Here is a 16,610-nt window from a genome sequence, read left to right as displayed (position 1 = left end):
GCTCTAAAGCTTATTATTTTACCTTTCAAGTTGTCAATAATATTAAAAACTAGCTTTTTATCTACTTTAAACCCTCCTTGAGTTGGTGATTGCATTGTCACCTAGGAATTGAAACTAATCCTAAACCTCCATTATCCATTAGAATCTAGACTAATTGTTTGGATGGTCTAACTAGTAAATCCTTGCTAATTACCATTGAAAAGCTACATTCAACTTTATAATCCTTATTAGTGTCTTTGACTTTTGGAGGATTTTTTAACTCACCAATTGCATAAAAAATAATTTATAAGGAATCAATAAGAAAAAGAAACATACTCTAAAATAACTTCTAGAACCTTAGAATCCAATGTGCATGGCTGTATTGGCCAACTAAGTTCCTTACGAATAGAGTGATGTCACATATGAGCACTTGATCTTGGACCATTATACTGGCTGAATTTGTGACAAAGTGGCTTTGTGTTCCACGATCGATCGATGGCAATCATTGGTGAGTGATTGTTAATTCTGTGTAACTAATTTTTATGTGCCACATGGACTGTATATTGGTTTATATTTAACTGAATCCAGTTAAAATTTTAAAAGTGAGCTACATATATTTCAAGTCATTTAAAACAACGTGATTAATTGTGTTAATGAAAATTACAGCCATAAGGAATGCATCTTTCAAGTGGTCTTCAGTCTGAAGTTCATGCACTTAAGCAGTCATCTAAAGATTTTCCAATTTTTATTAGACAGCCATATTCTTAATGTCTTTAAAACATATCATCAATGAATTGTAAAGCCCACTTTGCCACAGGTGAACTCTTGTGCATCTAAGAACAAACATAAAAGAGTAAAGAGAAATATACTTTGAAAAGATACTTTATCCTTTATATGAACCAGTCTTTATAATTAAGCATTTGCCTTTTTGCCAGTTATAGAATACTATAATATTTTGGAAGAATATTATAAAATATTCTTGTATTTTAAAATTTCTTTAAAATAGTTGGTTAGGATTTTCTTCTCTAGTTGAAGGAAAGAATGCAATCTAGCCCAAATTATCAAGGTGTTACTCTTGCTCTTTCATATTGGTCCTTCAGGGAGATTGAGAATGGATATACATGGGGGTAATTGCTTGGTTGTAAAGCCCTTTAGGCTAATTCATATCATTCTTCCCTCCTTCACACAAGCCCCTCCTTAATTGTCATCCCCAGAAGAAGAGGGGGGCTTGGTCTTATCCTATCTAGCTCTATGTCTCCTCCACATGCCACCTTTAACACCCTGTCTAGAGGTTTCCATTGCCATAATAGTCCCTCCTCTATTTGTGTTTTAAAGCATGAGATCCACCACTTAGTTGCTCTGGCTTGTTCCTTTTTTGGAGAGTAGCATATCTGGACCATTGCTAACAACAACCTCCACCATGTTGATACCATTGCCGAGATTCGTGTATGTGTGCCCTTAGAATGGCTTCCAAATCACCCACCGTTCTTGTCCCATGGCCTGGACCGAGACTCCAATCTCCACTCCTTGTACATCCCACCTAACTCAGGTTCCCTATCCATGTCACCCGCCCCCCCCCCGTGTAACGAAACGTTTTAATCGAAGATACCTGAAGAAGAAATTGAGAAATATACTAAAAATGTATATCTGAAAGACATTTATTACATGAAGTAAAGTTGGCTGACCTATAGAGTCATGTTTATGGCTTTCTTTGGCATAACTGGCCTAAACTGTATGTCATCAGCACCAGGAGGTAGTGATGATGGTTCTGATAACAAGTGCCACTAGTGGTATGGGCAAGAACAATCTCAAAATACCAAGTAGAGGTGGAAAGAGAAAAACATAACAATTGCAAGCAACCACTGGCAATTTCTTCATGATGATGATGAACGGCAGTAGCAACAAGAACAACATTATAGATCTGATCAACCACCTAAGCCTGACAAGGAGTTCAAACATGTGAGATTACTCTGTCTGATTTACAATGATCCTTAAAGAATCATAAGTTCTCGCTATTATATTTGTACTTTTCTTCTAATCTAGCTCAATGTTAGACTTGCTCAGACGGGAATCAGGAATCCCACCACCGGAATGTGCTCCAAAAATCTCACTCACGGTGATTCATCAATGATCACTTTTGGCAGTAAGTATTCCTTTTTCTTTCTTCTTTTCGTCTTATGTTTTGTTATGGTCCGGGTCTTCTCCTTTGTCATCTTTGCATTGATGGAGCTTCGTTTTCTCGGATGTTTGGAGACGACATTTAGCTTGTTCTTGATACGTCGTGGCTCCAATGGCTCCAACTTGAGGAGCTCCACGAAGAAGCCAGTGGATGTCCTGGCATGTCCACCAGAGCTCGCTACTCCATGGAGATTTGCCAAGACACAGAGCGACAAGATTTCGCAGAGCTTCCAGATTGCTAGAACGAAAACCGTATTCTTAGTGATATAGCTTCTTTACATAGCCAAGCCACCATTGAGCCTTACCACCTGGCCATTAAGCCACTCGCCAGCATCGCTCACGATCAACGCAACCATCTCCACAATATCCTTGACTTCCCCGAGCCTCTTGAGTGGCGTTTGATCCACGAATCGCTGGATCATCTCCTCGCTCTTGCCCTCAAAGAAGAGCTCACTCGCGACAGGCCCGGGAGCTACACAGTTCGCAGTGATCTTCCTCGCCCCAACTTCCTTGGCGAGGATCTTGGTGAAAGTCTCCACGGCAGCCTTGCTCGCGGCATAAGCTCCGTAGCCCAGTGGCAAATTCGCCACCACTGTGGACGTGATGTTGACGATCCTTCCGCCGCCGCGATCGTCCAGGCGCTTGGCAGCCTCCTTGCAAGCCATGAAACACCCCTTCGTGTTCACCGAGAACACCCAGTCCCAATCCTCGAGAGAGGTTTCTTCCAGCTTGGGATAAGTGGAGAGCAAAACCCCGGCAGCGTTGACGAGGATGTGGGGCTTCTTCTTGAAGTGGCTCTCGGCGGCATCGAAGAGGAATTTCACATCGGACTCGCGGCTTACCTCGACCTGGACGATGAGCGCGCGATCTTGGCCGTGGAGCGACTGGATCTGGGAGGCGACCTCCTCGGCCTGCGCGACATTCTTCTGGTAGCCGATGACGATGCTGGCGCCGTAGGAGGCGAGCGTGAGCGCTATCTCGCGCCCAATGCCGCGGGACGCCCCGGTGACGATCGCCACACGGCCCTCCAGTCCCCTGTTCATGAGTGAACCCTAATTCAAAGTTGGTCAAAATCTTTAGTCAAAAACACTGCTTAAGTCAAATTGACTTAGTTTTTTAAATTTAGGATGAGCTTTTAAAAGACAATCGTCTCATCTAAAGCGTATTTTAAAAACGATGCTAATACTCCCGGCAAGTGCAGCCCTGTTTGGCAGCTTTGTCAAAGCTCCCGGTTATCTCCTCCAGAGTACGGTCAGTATCGATGTTGTAAGACATGTCTCCTGAACTGGATCCGGCATATGGTGTTCCCTTGAGTTTGTCCTCACTGTCGGGGAAATAGTTTTTCAACTTGTTCAGCATCTTGGAAATCCTCTCTACCAGTTGAGCGTTATAAATACCATCAGCGTCGTGCCGCAATTGGATGTCATGCACGGGGTCGAGACCCGCCGGGGCCAGCTTTGCTGCAGCATCTGGACGCCGGAGCAACTCATAGACCAGCAAACCTGGCTTAGACATCTCAAAAGGATTCATCCCAGGTTGAATCTTAAAACTTAGTGAGAAGACATCTACTGCAGGCTTCACATACACAGGACAGTACCGGAGAATAGTTTGAAGCATCTCAGACTTAGACACACCACTATGAGATTCATCTTCACTTACTTTCTTTTTCTTGCTTTGAGATGATGATTTTGCTACTCTCTTCCTCTTGCCCTTCTGTTCTTCTTCTTTTTCTTCTTCTTTTTCTTCTTCTTTTTCTTTTTCTTCGTCTTCTTCTTCTTGCGAATCGGCCTGTTCCCTGTCCTTTTGTTGCTGGTCTTCTTCTTCTTTGTCTTTCCATGTATCTTGGACCATCCTGTAAGCTGCTATGAACATTAACCTCCAGTAGATAATCCACCCACAGGAACCACTTCCAACACCAATGCCAAAGTTCGTTCTGCCTCTAAAACTCAAAGACCTCATGCTGCCTAATTCCTGTGAAGGCTAAACGTGGTCTCTTTAAATAGCGAAAAACTTCCATAACAAGCCACACGAGATATCACTAATTTCAAAGGATTAGTGATATCCTTTGAAATATATCACTAATCGCCGCAGCAAACCTAGCTGCGGCGAACTACTAAGTCTTATTAAAGTGAAGATTCGGATGCTTTTTGGAAGAGCGAGATTGTCCATTCTTTCGACTCGAAGTGCAGTTCTAGATCTGCGAAAATCAATGCATTATCATCTGACACCATCGATATATGGAGAAATAGGCAGACAATGGGAAAAACGACTCTCTCACATGAGGAAAAGAGAGGATCTTAACATGCTAGACTTTAGCAGCTGTTTATGGAAGCCCATATTCCTCGTTCTCACGATGGTTGTAGCGATCCATATCTTCTATCACGCCAGCACCAGCCAATGAGTAATCTCTGAAACGATGTTCGGTTGGTCGTAGCTTCGTAGCGTGTAGTAGTCATGCGACACGGCCTGCATACTCCACGGTGACGAGTTGAGATGCTGTTCACCCAAAGTGATCTTTGACCAAGCTCCATGTCCATATCTCTGAATTGCAAGCTGGGACCCGGTATTGACAAGCACAAACGGGTCGAGAATCACGGTAGCCGGGGCGTCAACTCCGGCTCCATGTACCGCGAGCTGGCTCACCTCAGTAGTGACGCACATTGTGTCCCCACCTCAAGGTTTGAGCGGGAGACAATCCCTAGACAAGATGCCTCGGATAACTGCTTCTTCTTTTCATGCAGCAGAACTGCTGCTGCCTCATGGTACCAAGGAAGCAAAACAAAACAGAACGCTTCAGGAAAGAAGGAAGAAAAGTACATTATAAGAAGTGGAGGCACTGCTCGACAATTGCTTCCCTGTAAGCGGAAGAGTTTCTCTGTGCGAGCATTCTAAGAAAACTGTCAATCCTTGCGATTTTCAGGAGCTTTCTAAGTACAACGTTAACAAAATAGCAGCCAAAAATTGAAATTTCTCCAGTATCACACTACCGTCAATTTCAGTGTGCGATTCTGTGGCGATCAAGCGAGTGTGCTTAGCTTTAAGGGAAGAATTAGTGATCTGTCCAAGCTTCATCTTCTCATTATAGAAAATACAAAAAACGATTCACACATTCCAGACAAATCCTAGTTAAGCCCTCAGGCTATGAGCACCACAGTCAGTCTCCTTGAATCCAATCCTCCGATTGTCCATGTCGTGCAGCACAAAGAAATCCTGCTGCTGGAGGTTCCCAAAGATTGACACCTCGTTCGTGGGAACAAAGATCAAGCACTGGAGACTCCCCAGATCGATCACATAGTTGCTTGGACGCGTCACAAAATCGGCACCACCATTGAAATGGAACGTAATGTCCGGGAGACCCTGGCCGGACGATGGCGGCACACGAAAGCACGCATCCAGGCCCTTGATCGCCACAAATTCCGCGCCGGAAACCATGGACGCCAGCGATTGCTTGATGGAATCGCACACCCCGGACGGGAGCATCGTGAGCGTTGTCCCCGAATCGAAGATGGTGGGCTTGTCCTGGCCGTTGAGGAATGTGCTGGGGGAGAGATCCAGCCGTTGGTTTCCAACCGAAATTCCATCCAGCCGGACCGTATAGTAAATGGAGCTCTCGCCAATGGGCGTGTACTGGAGCTCTTGGGGCTTGCCGGAGCCGGGCTCCTTGAGCTCCACCGCGGCCTCTCCAAAAACCATTGGGCTTTTCTTGAGCGAATTCTGGGCGGTCTGCCGGAGGAGACAGTAGGAGAACTTGTTGCCATACTTCTCTCCAATCTGGGAGGGAAACGAGAGCGATCCGGGCGAGAGAGCGAGGATTCCAACTTCACCGGAGATGAGACCCTTGAGGAGAGAGCCGCAGCCAAACACGAAACCCGGGAACTCTTCCAGCTCGTCGCTCGCGGCACCCGCCATCTTGAGCGTGTCACGGAGAGATCTCCCTGAGTGAAAGAGCCGTCGCCATAGCCGTAAGAGTACTGGCAGCCTGAGCTAGCCGAGGAGGAGGAGCTGGAGCAATCGGTGTGGCGCAAGTAGGAGCACACATCATCCGCGCAAGTGAGAGCCTTGTAAGTGTTGGAAGCCAGGCGATCGAAGGTGGAGCTGCAGTCCGGGGAGCAAGGATCGCATCGGACCCAGGTGAGATCACTGCCGGTGTCCATGACAAGCGAGAAGTCCTTGGGTGGCGAGCCGAGGGTGATGCTGGAGTAGTAGACACCGCCATTGGTGAAGCTCACAGGAGTCTGGGCGAGGTCGTGCTCCACTTCTTCTTCCTCGGCGAGATGGCGATGATCCGAAGAAGAGCGATTCGGGGAGTTTGACGAGACGAGCCTGCTGGCGAGAGCTCGGGCTCGAGCGAAGTCGTGGGTGACAACTTCGTGGAGGAGCTCGTCCAGAAAGCTCTGCGTGAGTGACGAGAAAGAGTGGAAAGATCCCCACTTGTCGAGCCTGCTCATTCCCAGCTTGATCCCCGGCAGAAATCTTTGCTGCTCCTCCTTCGCGAGATCCCTGAGCACCCGATCGTTACTGCGAGAAGCAGCGGCAATCAAGATGGAGGAGACGAGCAACAGGACGATCCTCATCGTGATGACGGATGGATTCCGCTAGAAACGAAGAAGTCTCCAACTTTAAATGGAGATTTCCTTTCCACAATCCAAGGAAGTCTCGGCCAACCCGCAAGCTTGAATGAAGATCTGGACGTTGTTGATTGACCTGGGATTCCTCCACCACCATTTTCATCGTTTGCAAAGCTACTCATTGGCTTGAGCTCTTCCACAGATTCGCCATTAGCGTGTACGCTGCAGCATCGCTTCCTCCCACGTCCACAAAGGCCTGAAACGCAGCCTTTCCAATCTCCACATTGCCCCATTTCTTGCAAGCTCCCAGCACCGTCGTCCACACCGTCTCGGTCGCTTGGAAGGGCATCTCCTTCGTCATAGCCAGAGCTTCTTCCAGCTTGTTCGCTCGTCCCAGCATGTCCACCATGCACAGGTAGTGCTCCATCTCTGCAGAGATCCCGTGCTTACGAGTCATCCCCTCGAACAAACTCTGGCCTTTCTTCACGAGCCCGGCGTGGCTGCACGCCGTCAAGATGGTCACGTAAGTCACGCCGTTTGGACGTAAGCCCTGTTCTTGCATGGCGTCGAAAAGCGCAAAAGTTTTGCTCGTGTCTCCCTGGTGACTGTATCCTGAGATCAAAGCGGTCCAGATCACTAGATCTCTCTCGCGAACCGAATCAAATACCTCCTGAGCCTTGTCCATGGCCCCGGATTTGCTGAAGAAATCCACCAGACAGGTCGCTAGAACGGGATCATCCTCGATGCCTCTTCGGCAAACTTGAGCGTGGATCGAGCTCCCGGCCTTGAAATCCACCAGGCTCGCACAAGCTTTGAGAGCTGCGACGTAAGTCAGGGAGTTGGGTGAGAATCCCGCACAGAGCATCGAAGAGAACAGCCCGAGAGCGATCTTGCCTTGGCCGTTCTCGGCGAAGCAGTCGATCAGCGTGCTCCACGACACCACGTCGTGATGTTTCATCCCGTCGAAAGCTTTCCGAGCGTCGTCGCAGCTCCCGCAGCTTGCGTACATGTCCACCAGCGAGCTTGAGACGTGAACGTCGTGATCGAGGCCACTCTTCAAAGCTTGCGAGTGAAGAGCCATGCCTTTCTCCAAGGACTCGAGCTTTAGAACTTTGCCATCGATCTGTTTTCCCTGTTCTTTCGCTGCGTACCGAGCACAGGCCTTGAGAGCAGTGACAAACACTCCGGAGCTTTGGAGCTGGGATTCTATCCCAGAGAAAAGCTCGAGAGCTAAAAGTTCTTGTCCGTCTTCCACGTAGTTAACAAGGAGAGTGTTCCATGCGACGAAATCATACGATTCCATCCCATCAAAAACTCTCCTTGCGTCCGCCATGCTCCCACACTTTGCATACAAATCGACAAGGCTGTTGGCGACGAACATCTCAGCCGAAAATCCGTTTTGTGCCGCTCGGGAGTGAAAAGCCATGGCTTTCTCAAGCCACACAAGCTTCTTTCCCGCATCTCGTCCAGCTTCTCTGGCCGCCAAGCCCGAGCAAGCCTTGAAAAGAGCCACAAAACTCCGCTGATTCGGCTCACAGAACTCAACCATGTCGTAGAAAACCTCCAGAGCAGCTTCTTCCTCGCCATTCTCCGCGCATCCCAGCATCAAAGCGTTCCACAAAACCACGTCTTTGCCGCGAGCCGATCCATCAAAAATCCTCCGAGCATCAACCATGCTCCCACACTTTGCAAACATGTCGATCAGAGTGCTCGCCAGGAAAGCATCGGTATCAAAACCATTCTTTGCAGCCAAAGCCTGGAGAAAAACTCCTTTTTCCAGAGCCTCCATCTTGACAAGCCTCCCATCCAAAACCTTGCCACCTTCTTTCTCGGCCAAACCACTGCAAGCCTTGACAGCAGCAACAAAAGTCCGAGCATTTGGCTTGCATCCTTCGGCCATCATGGACGAGAAAAACTCGAGAGCCAAATCGTGTTCGTGGTTCTCCACACATCCGAGGATCAGTGCCGTCCACAGCACCACGTCTCGCCTCAAACTCCTCTGGAAAGCCTTGCAAGAACTCTGGAGCCTCCGACACTTCACATAAGCATCGACCAAGCTCGTCGCCACAAAGATATCCGAGTCAAGGCCACATTTTTCCGCTCGGGAGTGCAAATCCAGGAGCCTCTCGAGCTTCTCTTCGTCGCTCCCAGCCAGGATTCCGCACGCCCTCACTGCAATAGCAAAGCTTCGAGCGTTTGGAGCGTGGGTCATCCGCGAGAGGAGCTCGAGTGCGAGCTCTCCATGCCCGTTTTCCACGTATCCAAGCATCAGCGCGTTCCAGGAGGCGACTGTGCGCGAAGAGATCCTTTCAAAGACGCTCTTTGCATCGGCGAGGCTTCCACACTTGGAGTACATCGCGACGAGGCTGTTTGCGACGTAGATGTTGGAGTCGTCACTGCTCTGGATCGCGGCGGCGTGGACGGCCTTGCCCTTCTCGAGATCTCTGGCAGCGCTGCACGATTTGAGCGCGTCGAGCAGGGGAGAGAGGTCTTTGTGCTGCTGTTGCCTTGCCATGGCTTGGAATGGATCCATGCTTACCGCGCATTGGGGAGAGAGATCTTTGTGCTGCTGCCCCGCGGCCCTTGCCATGGCTCGAATCGCCAGGGCAAGTTGGAATGGATCGATGCTTACCGCGCATTGCTTCTTTCTTGCCTAGGGCTGCGCCAAGATTGAAAGAGTAAAATTGCGCTGGAAAAAGCGATCGAACCTCCGACATTGTGGTTAACAGCTTATAAATCTAATGACATATTTATGGTAATAATTGTAATTGTAATTTACCATATTCAATTTAATTTACGCTGGAAGGAGGGATCGAACCTTCGACCTTGTGGTTAACAGCCACACGCTCTGACCATCTGAGCTATTCCAGCTTATAAAATCCAATCACATAATTATGGTAAAAATTATAGGTAAAATTTTTAATATTACTTTTCATAATTCACGCTGGAAAGAGGGATCGAACCTCCGACCTTGTGGTTAACAGCCACACGCTCTGACCATCTGAGCTATTCCAGCTAATAAAACTTAAATAAAATATTATGGTAATAATTATCACATTTTAGAGATAGGGCTGACGTGTTATACCCTTTGGCGCGAACCCCATTCGAATTGTTTTGGGGCCGTGGTGATCGATGGCAGGGCAATCCGGGGCTGTGGCCAGAAATTTCGAGCGATCCCTTCGCAGGAATGTGTTGCAACGCTTCTCGCCATGGGATTTCATGGGCCCGAGCTGCGCGAGATGGGACGATTGCTGTTATTCGAGGTCAGTAGCATATAGAGCGAGAAATTCCATTCACGCGAGATGACGAACGAAAGGCTCTCCGAATTTGCGATCCAACCAGCAGGAGCGGCAGGGATTTAGCCACCAAGAGCGGCGGAAAGAAAGGCAAGTCTCGATCGAGATCCCCGCCATCGAGCAAGGGAAAGAAAAAATCGGCTAGAAATCCACAGGAGAAACGCACGATTATTGGACCCAATGAGGAAGAGATGAAGAAGAAGAAAATCCCACACGCCAAAGAGAGCTGGTGGATCAGGGACCCAAAGACGGGATTTTGGGTTCCAGAGGGCTACGTTGCCTCCACATACAAAGGGCAAGTGATTCCCCCCAACAAGGAGAAAATTCCAAACGATCCAACCTGGTGGATGCCTACGGACAGGCCATCCACGCAAACAATGCGCTGAAAGAACCCTACTTTCAACTTCACGAGATCTTGCCAAGAACAAAAGAAAATGCTCTGTTACAACGTTTTTCTCTGTGCCTCGAGTTCTAGTTTTTCCACCATCTTCGACAATTTCTCGTCGCCTAGAAGAACTTTGCAAAGATGCGTTAGATCCATACGTTCTTACGCGTCTATTATTATAAGTTAATTTGCCCTGAGGCCTAGGTAGAGAACGATGGAAGCGATGTGGGAAGAAGTTTTTAGGCTATTCCTCAGGGATATTTTAGAGATGCTTCCGATAGAGGATTTGGGAAGTGTGAGATTGGTTTCTAAGGAGTGGGCAGCGTCTGTGCGTAGAGTTCTAAGCTCCTGTTGTTGGCAAGTCCAGTCAAGTGCAACTTTTAGTCAGGAGGAGCTCGAGGTTAAGAATTTGATCCAGCTTTCCCTTGTTCTTCCAAGAAGTCGTGATGGGGAATTATCATTCAAGAGGATGCCGTTGGACTTTTTGATGGACTTTGTGTCCAGGCAAAATGTCAAGCAAGGTTTTGGTCCTCTCACCTATGAAAGTTGTATGGCCTACGATCACGAGAGTAACCTTGCCTGCTTCTTATTTGCAAGTTGGCAGCAGTTCAGTGCAGTATGGACAGTATTTGTGTGCGATCTTTTCAGCAGACAGGTGAAGGTTTTGCCTAGTTTTGAATCCTACGGAACTGTTGCCCAGGGTGGAATGGCCATAGTGCTCGACAAGAGTGACACACGACGATACCAGCTTCTTGTACCTATGATCTCTTTTATTGGATTTTCACCATGGCACTTTTTGTCGGTCTTCAACTCAAGCAGGAATGGATGGGAGGAAATTGATGGCACGGTAGAGTATTATGTGAACAGCCTGATTACGCATGCGGGTGAATGGTATGGGTTGAAAGCTAATCGGGTGGTCAAGTACGACGAGCAAGAAGATGAAAATTACAAGATCATTGTAAAGCTTGGCCGTGCTGTCACTGGGGAGTGTAGACCCATAGACATCAGGCTTGAGAAGTGGCAGGATGGTTTCTTAGTTGCTCGATATGATCCCACGCACGGGCTCCTCAGGCTTTTGAAAGTAGTGGAGGGTAATTTCAAGGAGGTTGCATGCTTGAGGGGAATCGATGATCCAGAAGTTTTTGATCCAACTACGGTGAAGTTTAGCATCAAGGCTAGGAATGACAAGGTTTATATAGCGTTGCTCAAGCCAACAAAGTGGTATAAACTCATGGAATGGAGTGACGGGGAGTGGAAGAAGCTCTTGGACGAGGAAGATCAAGAAAAATATATTGATCTTGTCAACGTCCAGCTTGTTTAGTCCCCTGGCAGCCTTCTTTGCTCTATAATATCAAAACTCTTGGTTCACATGACAATCGTTTTGGCAGTTTAGGTTAATCATGTTACTAATCAAATAATTATGATTAATTGTAAGATAATAAAGATAGGGCTGACATGTTATCTTCAAAAGACCCGCGAAAGAGAGCTAGGAACAAAAAAATGCGCTGTTACAACGTTTTTCTCCTTTTCCTGCCTCGAGTTCTAGCTTTTCCACCATCTTCGACAATAGCAATAGTTTCTCGTCGTCTAGAAGAAGAAGTTTGCGAAGATGCGTTAGATCCATCCTTGCCTACAAAACTTTCCTCACTCGCTACTGCTCGAGACGACGATCCACAATCATCTCCTCCAAGCGTTGCAGGAGCTCCATCTTCTCCGTCCTCCCCCCCATCACTGCTTGCTCTCAATCCACCATCGTCTTCTCCTTCTCCACTAGAGGACTTCGCCATCAAATCAATCGATCTGGAAGAACTTTCCCCTGCTATCGAAGAACTCTCTACAGAATTGTCATCCCTCTTGTCGCCATCTTCTCCATCGTCCTCCCCATCACTGCTTGCTTTCAATCCACCATCTTCTCCATTCGCCATCAAAGCCTCCTCAATCGATCTGGAAGAACTCTCCCATGCTACCACTCCCTTAGAAGAAGAATCCATCAAAGAGCTCTCCATCAAATCCTCCTCAATCGATCCGGAAGAACTCTCCCCTGCTACCACAGCCTTGGAAGAAGAATCCATCGAAGAACTCTCCACAGCTTTGCCACCCCCCTTGTCGATCCCAACGTAGACACTCGCCAGCGCGAGATATGGCGACGCCTTCTCGGTGCTGAGCTCCATAACCTTGGCGGCAGCTCTCCTCGCCACCTCCACGCCATACTCGCTCTCCACCGCCTTACACGCCGCGAGCAAGCTCCCCCACGCCGCCTCGTCCGCCAGGAAAGGCATCGTCTCCGCCAGCTCCTCCGCCTCGCGCAGCTTCCCCGCCCGCCCCAGCACATCGATCATCGCGCAGTAGTGCTCCTTGATCGCCACCACTCCAAAATCGCCCACCATCTCCCGGAAGATCCCCCACCCCTCCTCGATCGTCCCCTTGTGGCTGCAAGCCCCCAGCAAGCTCACGAACAAGAACTCGCTGGCGGCGTTCGTCCCAACCAGATTCATGAGCCGGAAGAGCTCGATCGCGCTGGAGCAGTGGCCATTGTGCGCATACGCCGCGATCATGAGATACCACGACGTGGGATTCCACCCGGGCATTCGAGCGAAGAGCTCCTCGGCGCGATCCACCTTGGCCTTGCTCGCATAACCGGCGATCATCGCGTTCCAGACCACGGCGTCGTGCCAGGGCATCCGCGAGAAGACGCGATCGGCGCGGCGGAGGTCTCCAGCAGCGACGTAGGCGGAGATCATCGTCGTCCAGGACACGACGTTCTTCCCAGGCATCCGGCGAAAGAGGGCTTTTGCCGCAGCGATCGATTGCGGCCTGGCGGCGTGGGCCGCGAGCATCGAATTCCAGAGCACGGCGTCCCTGGCGGGGCAGCGGCCGAAGATCTCCTCGGCCTCCTCGAGCGGCCGCTGCCCGGAGAGCAATCCCTGGAAGAGCGACGTCCACGACACCACGCTGCGATCCAGGTTGTCATCAAAGACCCTCTTGGCTCCGTCCGGATCGCCGGCCTCGGCCAGCGCGCGCATCATCGCATTGCACGCCACGGAGTTCCTGCCCGGCATCGCCTCGAACGCGCGCATCGCGTCGCCGCCATAGCCGTCCTCCGCGAGCGCTTGGATGAGCGCCGTCCAGGCAAATACATTGCGAGAGGGCATCTCATCAAAGACTTCCTTGGCCTGGGAAGAATGCCCCCTTTGGGCATTTGCCGCGATGAGCGTTGCCCAAGAGATCTCATCCACCACGGGCATTTGATCGAACAACGCCTTCGCTGATCGCGCGTTTCCAGCTTGCGCGTAGCCAGCGATGATCGAATTCCACGACACGGCGCTAAGGTTTGGCATCCGGTGGAGCATTCGCTCGGCCTCTTGCAATTGCCCGCATTGGGCAAATGCCGCCATGACCGTCGTCCACGAGACGATGTCTCGCCGCTTCATCCGATCGAACATCTTCTTGGCGTCGGCGACGCAGCCGTTCTGGACGTAAGCGCCAAGCATGAGATTCCACGAGAATTGGTCGCGGTGCTCGATCTGCTTGAATGCCGCGCGCGCGTCTTTGACGCTACCGCATCGCCCATACATTTGGACGAGCAGATTGGCGAGGAAGGTGTCGTCGCGGAAATCGGAGCGGACCCGGCCATGGAGGCGTTGCCCTTCGATCAGATCTACGCACGCCCTCAAGCTCTGTTCGATTGAGCTCCTGGCGATTTTCACCATTGACAGGGAAGAGCCCTAAAAAACCTCTTCTTTTTAACACATTTTTTTCCTTCGTCTCATTCAATTACTTTGTTTCCTCGTCGCGTCTGATGCAAAGCCAAGATCGCGGCTGCTTGTGCGGCTCCTCGGCTTCATCATCTTCATCGTTGCCTCTGCTAATCGGGAAATGCCAAGAACCATTCTCGCATTCCTGGAGCAAGAACTCAGTGAGCGCGTAGAAAAAGAGAGAAAAATCCGAGAGAACAACCTGGATCACCGTAGAATATGGGGGCGGCATGTCGAAAAACGGGTTGCTATTCGAGAACCCAAAGCGAGCCTGCGAGAAACATGAACTTCTACTAACTTAAAGCTCGGAGTTTTACCTGATGTCGCTCCTTCCACCGAGGAAATAGATCGTTCCCAAGCATCTGAAAGAGATGGTCTCTCATCTCGTCGTTGCTAACCAGCAAACACTTGCACGTCACGGCGGCGTAAAGCCAATACCTGGAGAGTGATAAGAGTGTAAGGCAAGACGATCTCTTCTCTAGTTTTCTCCAGAAAAAAAGACTAACCAGTCGTCGTTTGATCCCGTCGCAGCGGTATACAGAGCATTCGCTGCAGTCCACTGCTTCAATAGTTCCTGAGATTGGGGAGAAGCTGCTGGCCCTCCAGTGACGCGCCTTTTATGCAAGATCACCAAGGGTGACTTCCCATGCTGATTTGATAGCTCGGTCACGACGGAATTCAACTGCGAGAACAAAACAAAGTAGGGAGGAGATCAGCGGAAGAACATCTAACACAGTTACCTGTGAGAAACTGAATCCTCCAGCACTGAAGTTCTGATTGAACAAGGCAACGTTTGCGCCATCCACTATGGCATCAAATGGTCCATGCTCGGCCATCCACTCCTGCGTTATGCTACAAGTTAATGGCTAACAAGAAGAAAGTCTTTTTACCTGGAACTCCTTGAAAGAATTTGCGTCGCGTTCTTTCTCACAAGCCAGAGCAGCCAGATTCTCCGCAAACCTGTTCGTTTCTTCTGCGTTAAGATCGACAGCGGCCATCTTGTGCCTGCAGCTTTCGCATACTCCGCTCGCGTCCAAAGCTGTGCGCTTTACACTCCATCTCCCGGAGCCGATCCAGCCGAGTTCGAGACCACCACCACCTTGTGCTGCCAGAGCTCTTCTAACGTCCTCGTCGTCATACTTCTTGTCACTCCCACTGGACGAAGCAGCGTCGCTTGAAAACCATCTCTCAATAGTAGTAGCCGTGGATGGAGAAACTTCTCGCACTGAGCGCCTCAACCTGTGTAGCACCGAGTACACTCTTTGCTCCTGTCCCGCCTTCAAGCTCAGCTCTAGTAAAATTTGGAGCTCCATCTCCTCTGGCTGGACACCGAAGGAGCGCATATGATCGTCAACCTCAAACGCCTTGTCAACCCGGTTGGACTTGAAGTAAGTGTAGAGCGCTGGACCGTAAGACCTCAGCTTGGGAGTGATCCCGGACGTTGTCATCTCTTTCACAAGCGAAAAGGCCAAGTCGCCATCCCGTTTAGCAACAGCGAGCCTTGCAATGGACGTGAAGGCCGCCTCGTTCGCCGAGATACCTTCGAGTTTCATCCGCTCGTAAATCTCCAGGCCCCTATCCAGTGCCAGCTTCATCACTTCTTGCGACAAGCCCGTGGTGTTTCGTGGCACCAAAGCGGTCATGTTTCCCCGGAACAAAATCCCCTCGTCTTCTACGGTGGCTGCCACCTCCGAAGAACTTTTCTGATGCCTGCTGCCTTTCCCCGGAACGATCACTCCCAATGCAGCCGACGAGCACAGGTACAAGAGAACGTTGTAGTGATACTGGCTCAGCTTCACACCTTGATCCTTGCTGGAGTCGTAAATGTCTAAAGCTCCAGTCACGTCCCCCACTTTCGAGCAGCTCTCCAGCTTGAACCTCAGCTCCGAGTCGGGCGTAAACTTCTTCTTCTTTTGGACGCATCGCTTGCTCTCGTGATTCGTGTTGTCTGTCGCAGCTCTCTTCTTGGTTTCCAGCTGAAGATAATTGACCCTCAGCGGCAGGTCACCCTCCAAAACCTCACTGGCTATCGGCATGACTTCACGAATTCTTCTCTTTCCTTCGGCCAACTTTTGCCTTCTGGATCTCGATCTTCACAGGCAGCGGCTTCAGCCAAAGGACGCTTTCAGGCACGACCAGAGTTTGCAGCTTACCTTCCAGAGGATTGATCGTTTCGGACTTCACTTCGGCTGCCTCGATCTCGATTTTCTTCTTCTTACACTTGGCTGAGGATGAAGAAGATGAAAGCTCCTTAGTTTCCTTCTTGATCCCAGCCTTCTTTGAGCTGGATTTAGCAATGTGAGTGTCGCTTGTAACAGCTATAGACTTCTCGCCCCTCGATTTCTTACTTGGCGAGACTTTGATCTCTCCAGCTTCCTGTGAATCGCCACTTACGGGCCTCCTGTAGCAATGCCAGGGATCTAAGACTACGCCGATCTCTTTACTGTAA

At 49.7% G+C, this 16,610-nt stretch overlaps 4 protein-coding genes, 2 non-coding genes and 1 pseudogene across 6 annotated transcripts; all 7 read right to left on the bottom strand.

Moving 5' to 3' along the window:
• Positions 1 to 2,392: 2,392 nt before the first annotated feature.
• LOC9634301 (NADPH-dependent aldehyde reductase-like protein, chloroplastic) lies at positions 2,393 to 3,207 on the bottom strand. Its single transcript, XM_002965481.2, has one exon. The coding sequence runs from the start codon at positions 3,198 to 3,200 to the stop codon at positions 2,433 to 2,435; it is 768 nt and encodes a 255-aa protein (XP_002965527.1). The 5' UTR covers positions 3,201 to 3,207; the 3' UTR covers positions 2,393 to 2,432.
• A 2,008-nt stretch (positions 3,208 to 5,215) lies between these two features.
• On the bottom strand, positions 5,216 to 6,734 carry LOC9634299 (annotated as a pseudogene).
• Positions 6,735 to 7,130: 396 nt separating this feature from the next.
• On the bottom strand, positions 7,131 to 9,408 carry LOC112344915 (pentatricopeptide repeat-containing protein At4g18520, chloroplastic-like). The gene is made up of 2 exons (XM_024670481.1): positions 7,393 to 9,408; positions 7,131 to 7,337 (listed from the first exon to the last, which is right to left on the bottom strand). Exons 1-2 carry the CDS (start codon positions 9,313 to 9,315, stop codon positions 7,254 to 7,256), a joined length of 2,007 nt encoding a protein of 668 aa, XP_024526249.1. The 5' UTR covers positions 9,316 to 9,408; the 3' UTR covers positions 7,131 to 7,253.
• A 114-nt stretch (positions 9,409 to 9,522) lies between these two features.
• TRNAN-GUU lies at positions 9,523 to 9,596 on the bottom strand. Its single transcript has one exon. It is a non-coding gene; the product is annotated as a tRNA-Asn (tRNA).
• Positions 9,597 to 9,667: 71 nt separating this feature from the next.
• TRNAN-GUU lies at positions 9,668 to 9,741 on the bottom strand. Its single transcript has one exon. It is a non-coding gene; the product is annotated as a tRNA-Asn (tRNA).
• A 2,173-nt stretch (positions 9,742 to 11,914) lies between these two features.
• LOC112344893 (pentatricopeptide repeat-containing protein At4g02750-like) lies at positions 11,915 to 14,116 on the bottom strand. Its single transcript, XM_024670434.1, has one exon. The coding sequence runs from the start codon at positions 14,114 to 14,116 to the stop codon at positions 11,915 to 11,917; it is 2,202 nt and encodes a 733-aa protein (XP_024526202.1).
• On the bottom strand, positions 14,092 to 16,219 carry LOC9635672 (proteinaceous RNase P 1, chloroplastic/mitochondrial). The gene is made up of 6 exons (XM_024670651.1): positions 15,052 to 16,219; positions 14,902 to 15,003; positions 14,668 to 14,843; positions 14,479 to 14,599; positions 14,364 to 14,432; positions 14,092 to 14,306 (listed from the first exon to the last, which is right to left on the bottom strand). Exons 1-6 carry the CDS (start codon positions 16,195 to 16,197, stop codon positions 14,181 to 14,183), a joined length of 1,740 nt encoding a protein of 579 aa, XP_024526419.1. The 5' UTR covers positions 16,198 to 16,219; the 3' UTR covers positions 14,092 to 14,180.
• Positions 16,220 to 16,610: the final 391 nt, after the last annotated feature.

The sequence above is a fragment of the Selaginella moellendorffii genome, unplaced genomic scaffold (genome assembly GCF_000143415.4).
Source record: "Selaginella moellendorffii unplaced genomic scaffold, v1.0 SELMOscaffold_6, whole genome shotgun sequence".
In the NCBI taxonomy this organism is placed as follows: domain Eukaryota; kingdom Viridiplantae; phylum Streptophyta; class Lycopodiopsida; order Selaginellales; family Selaginellaceae; genus Selaginella; species Selaginella moellendorffii.
Note: the sequence above shows the minus strand (reverse complement) of the source record. Positions and strands in the feature narration are given on the sequence as shown.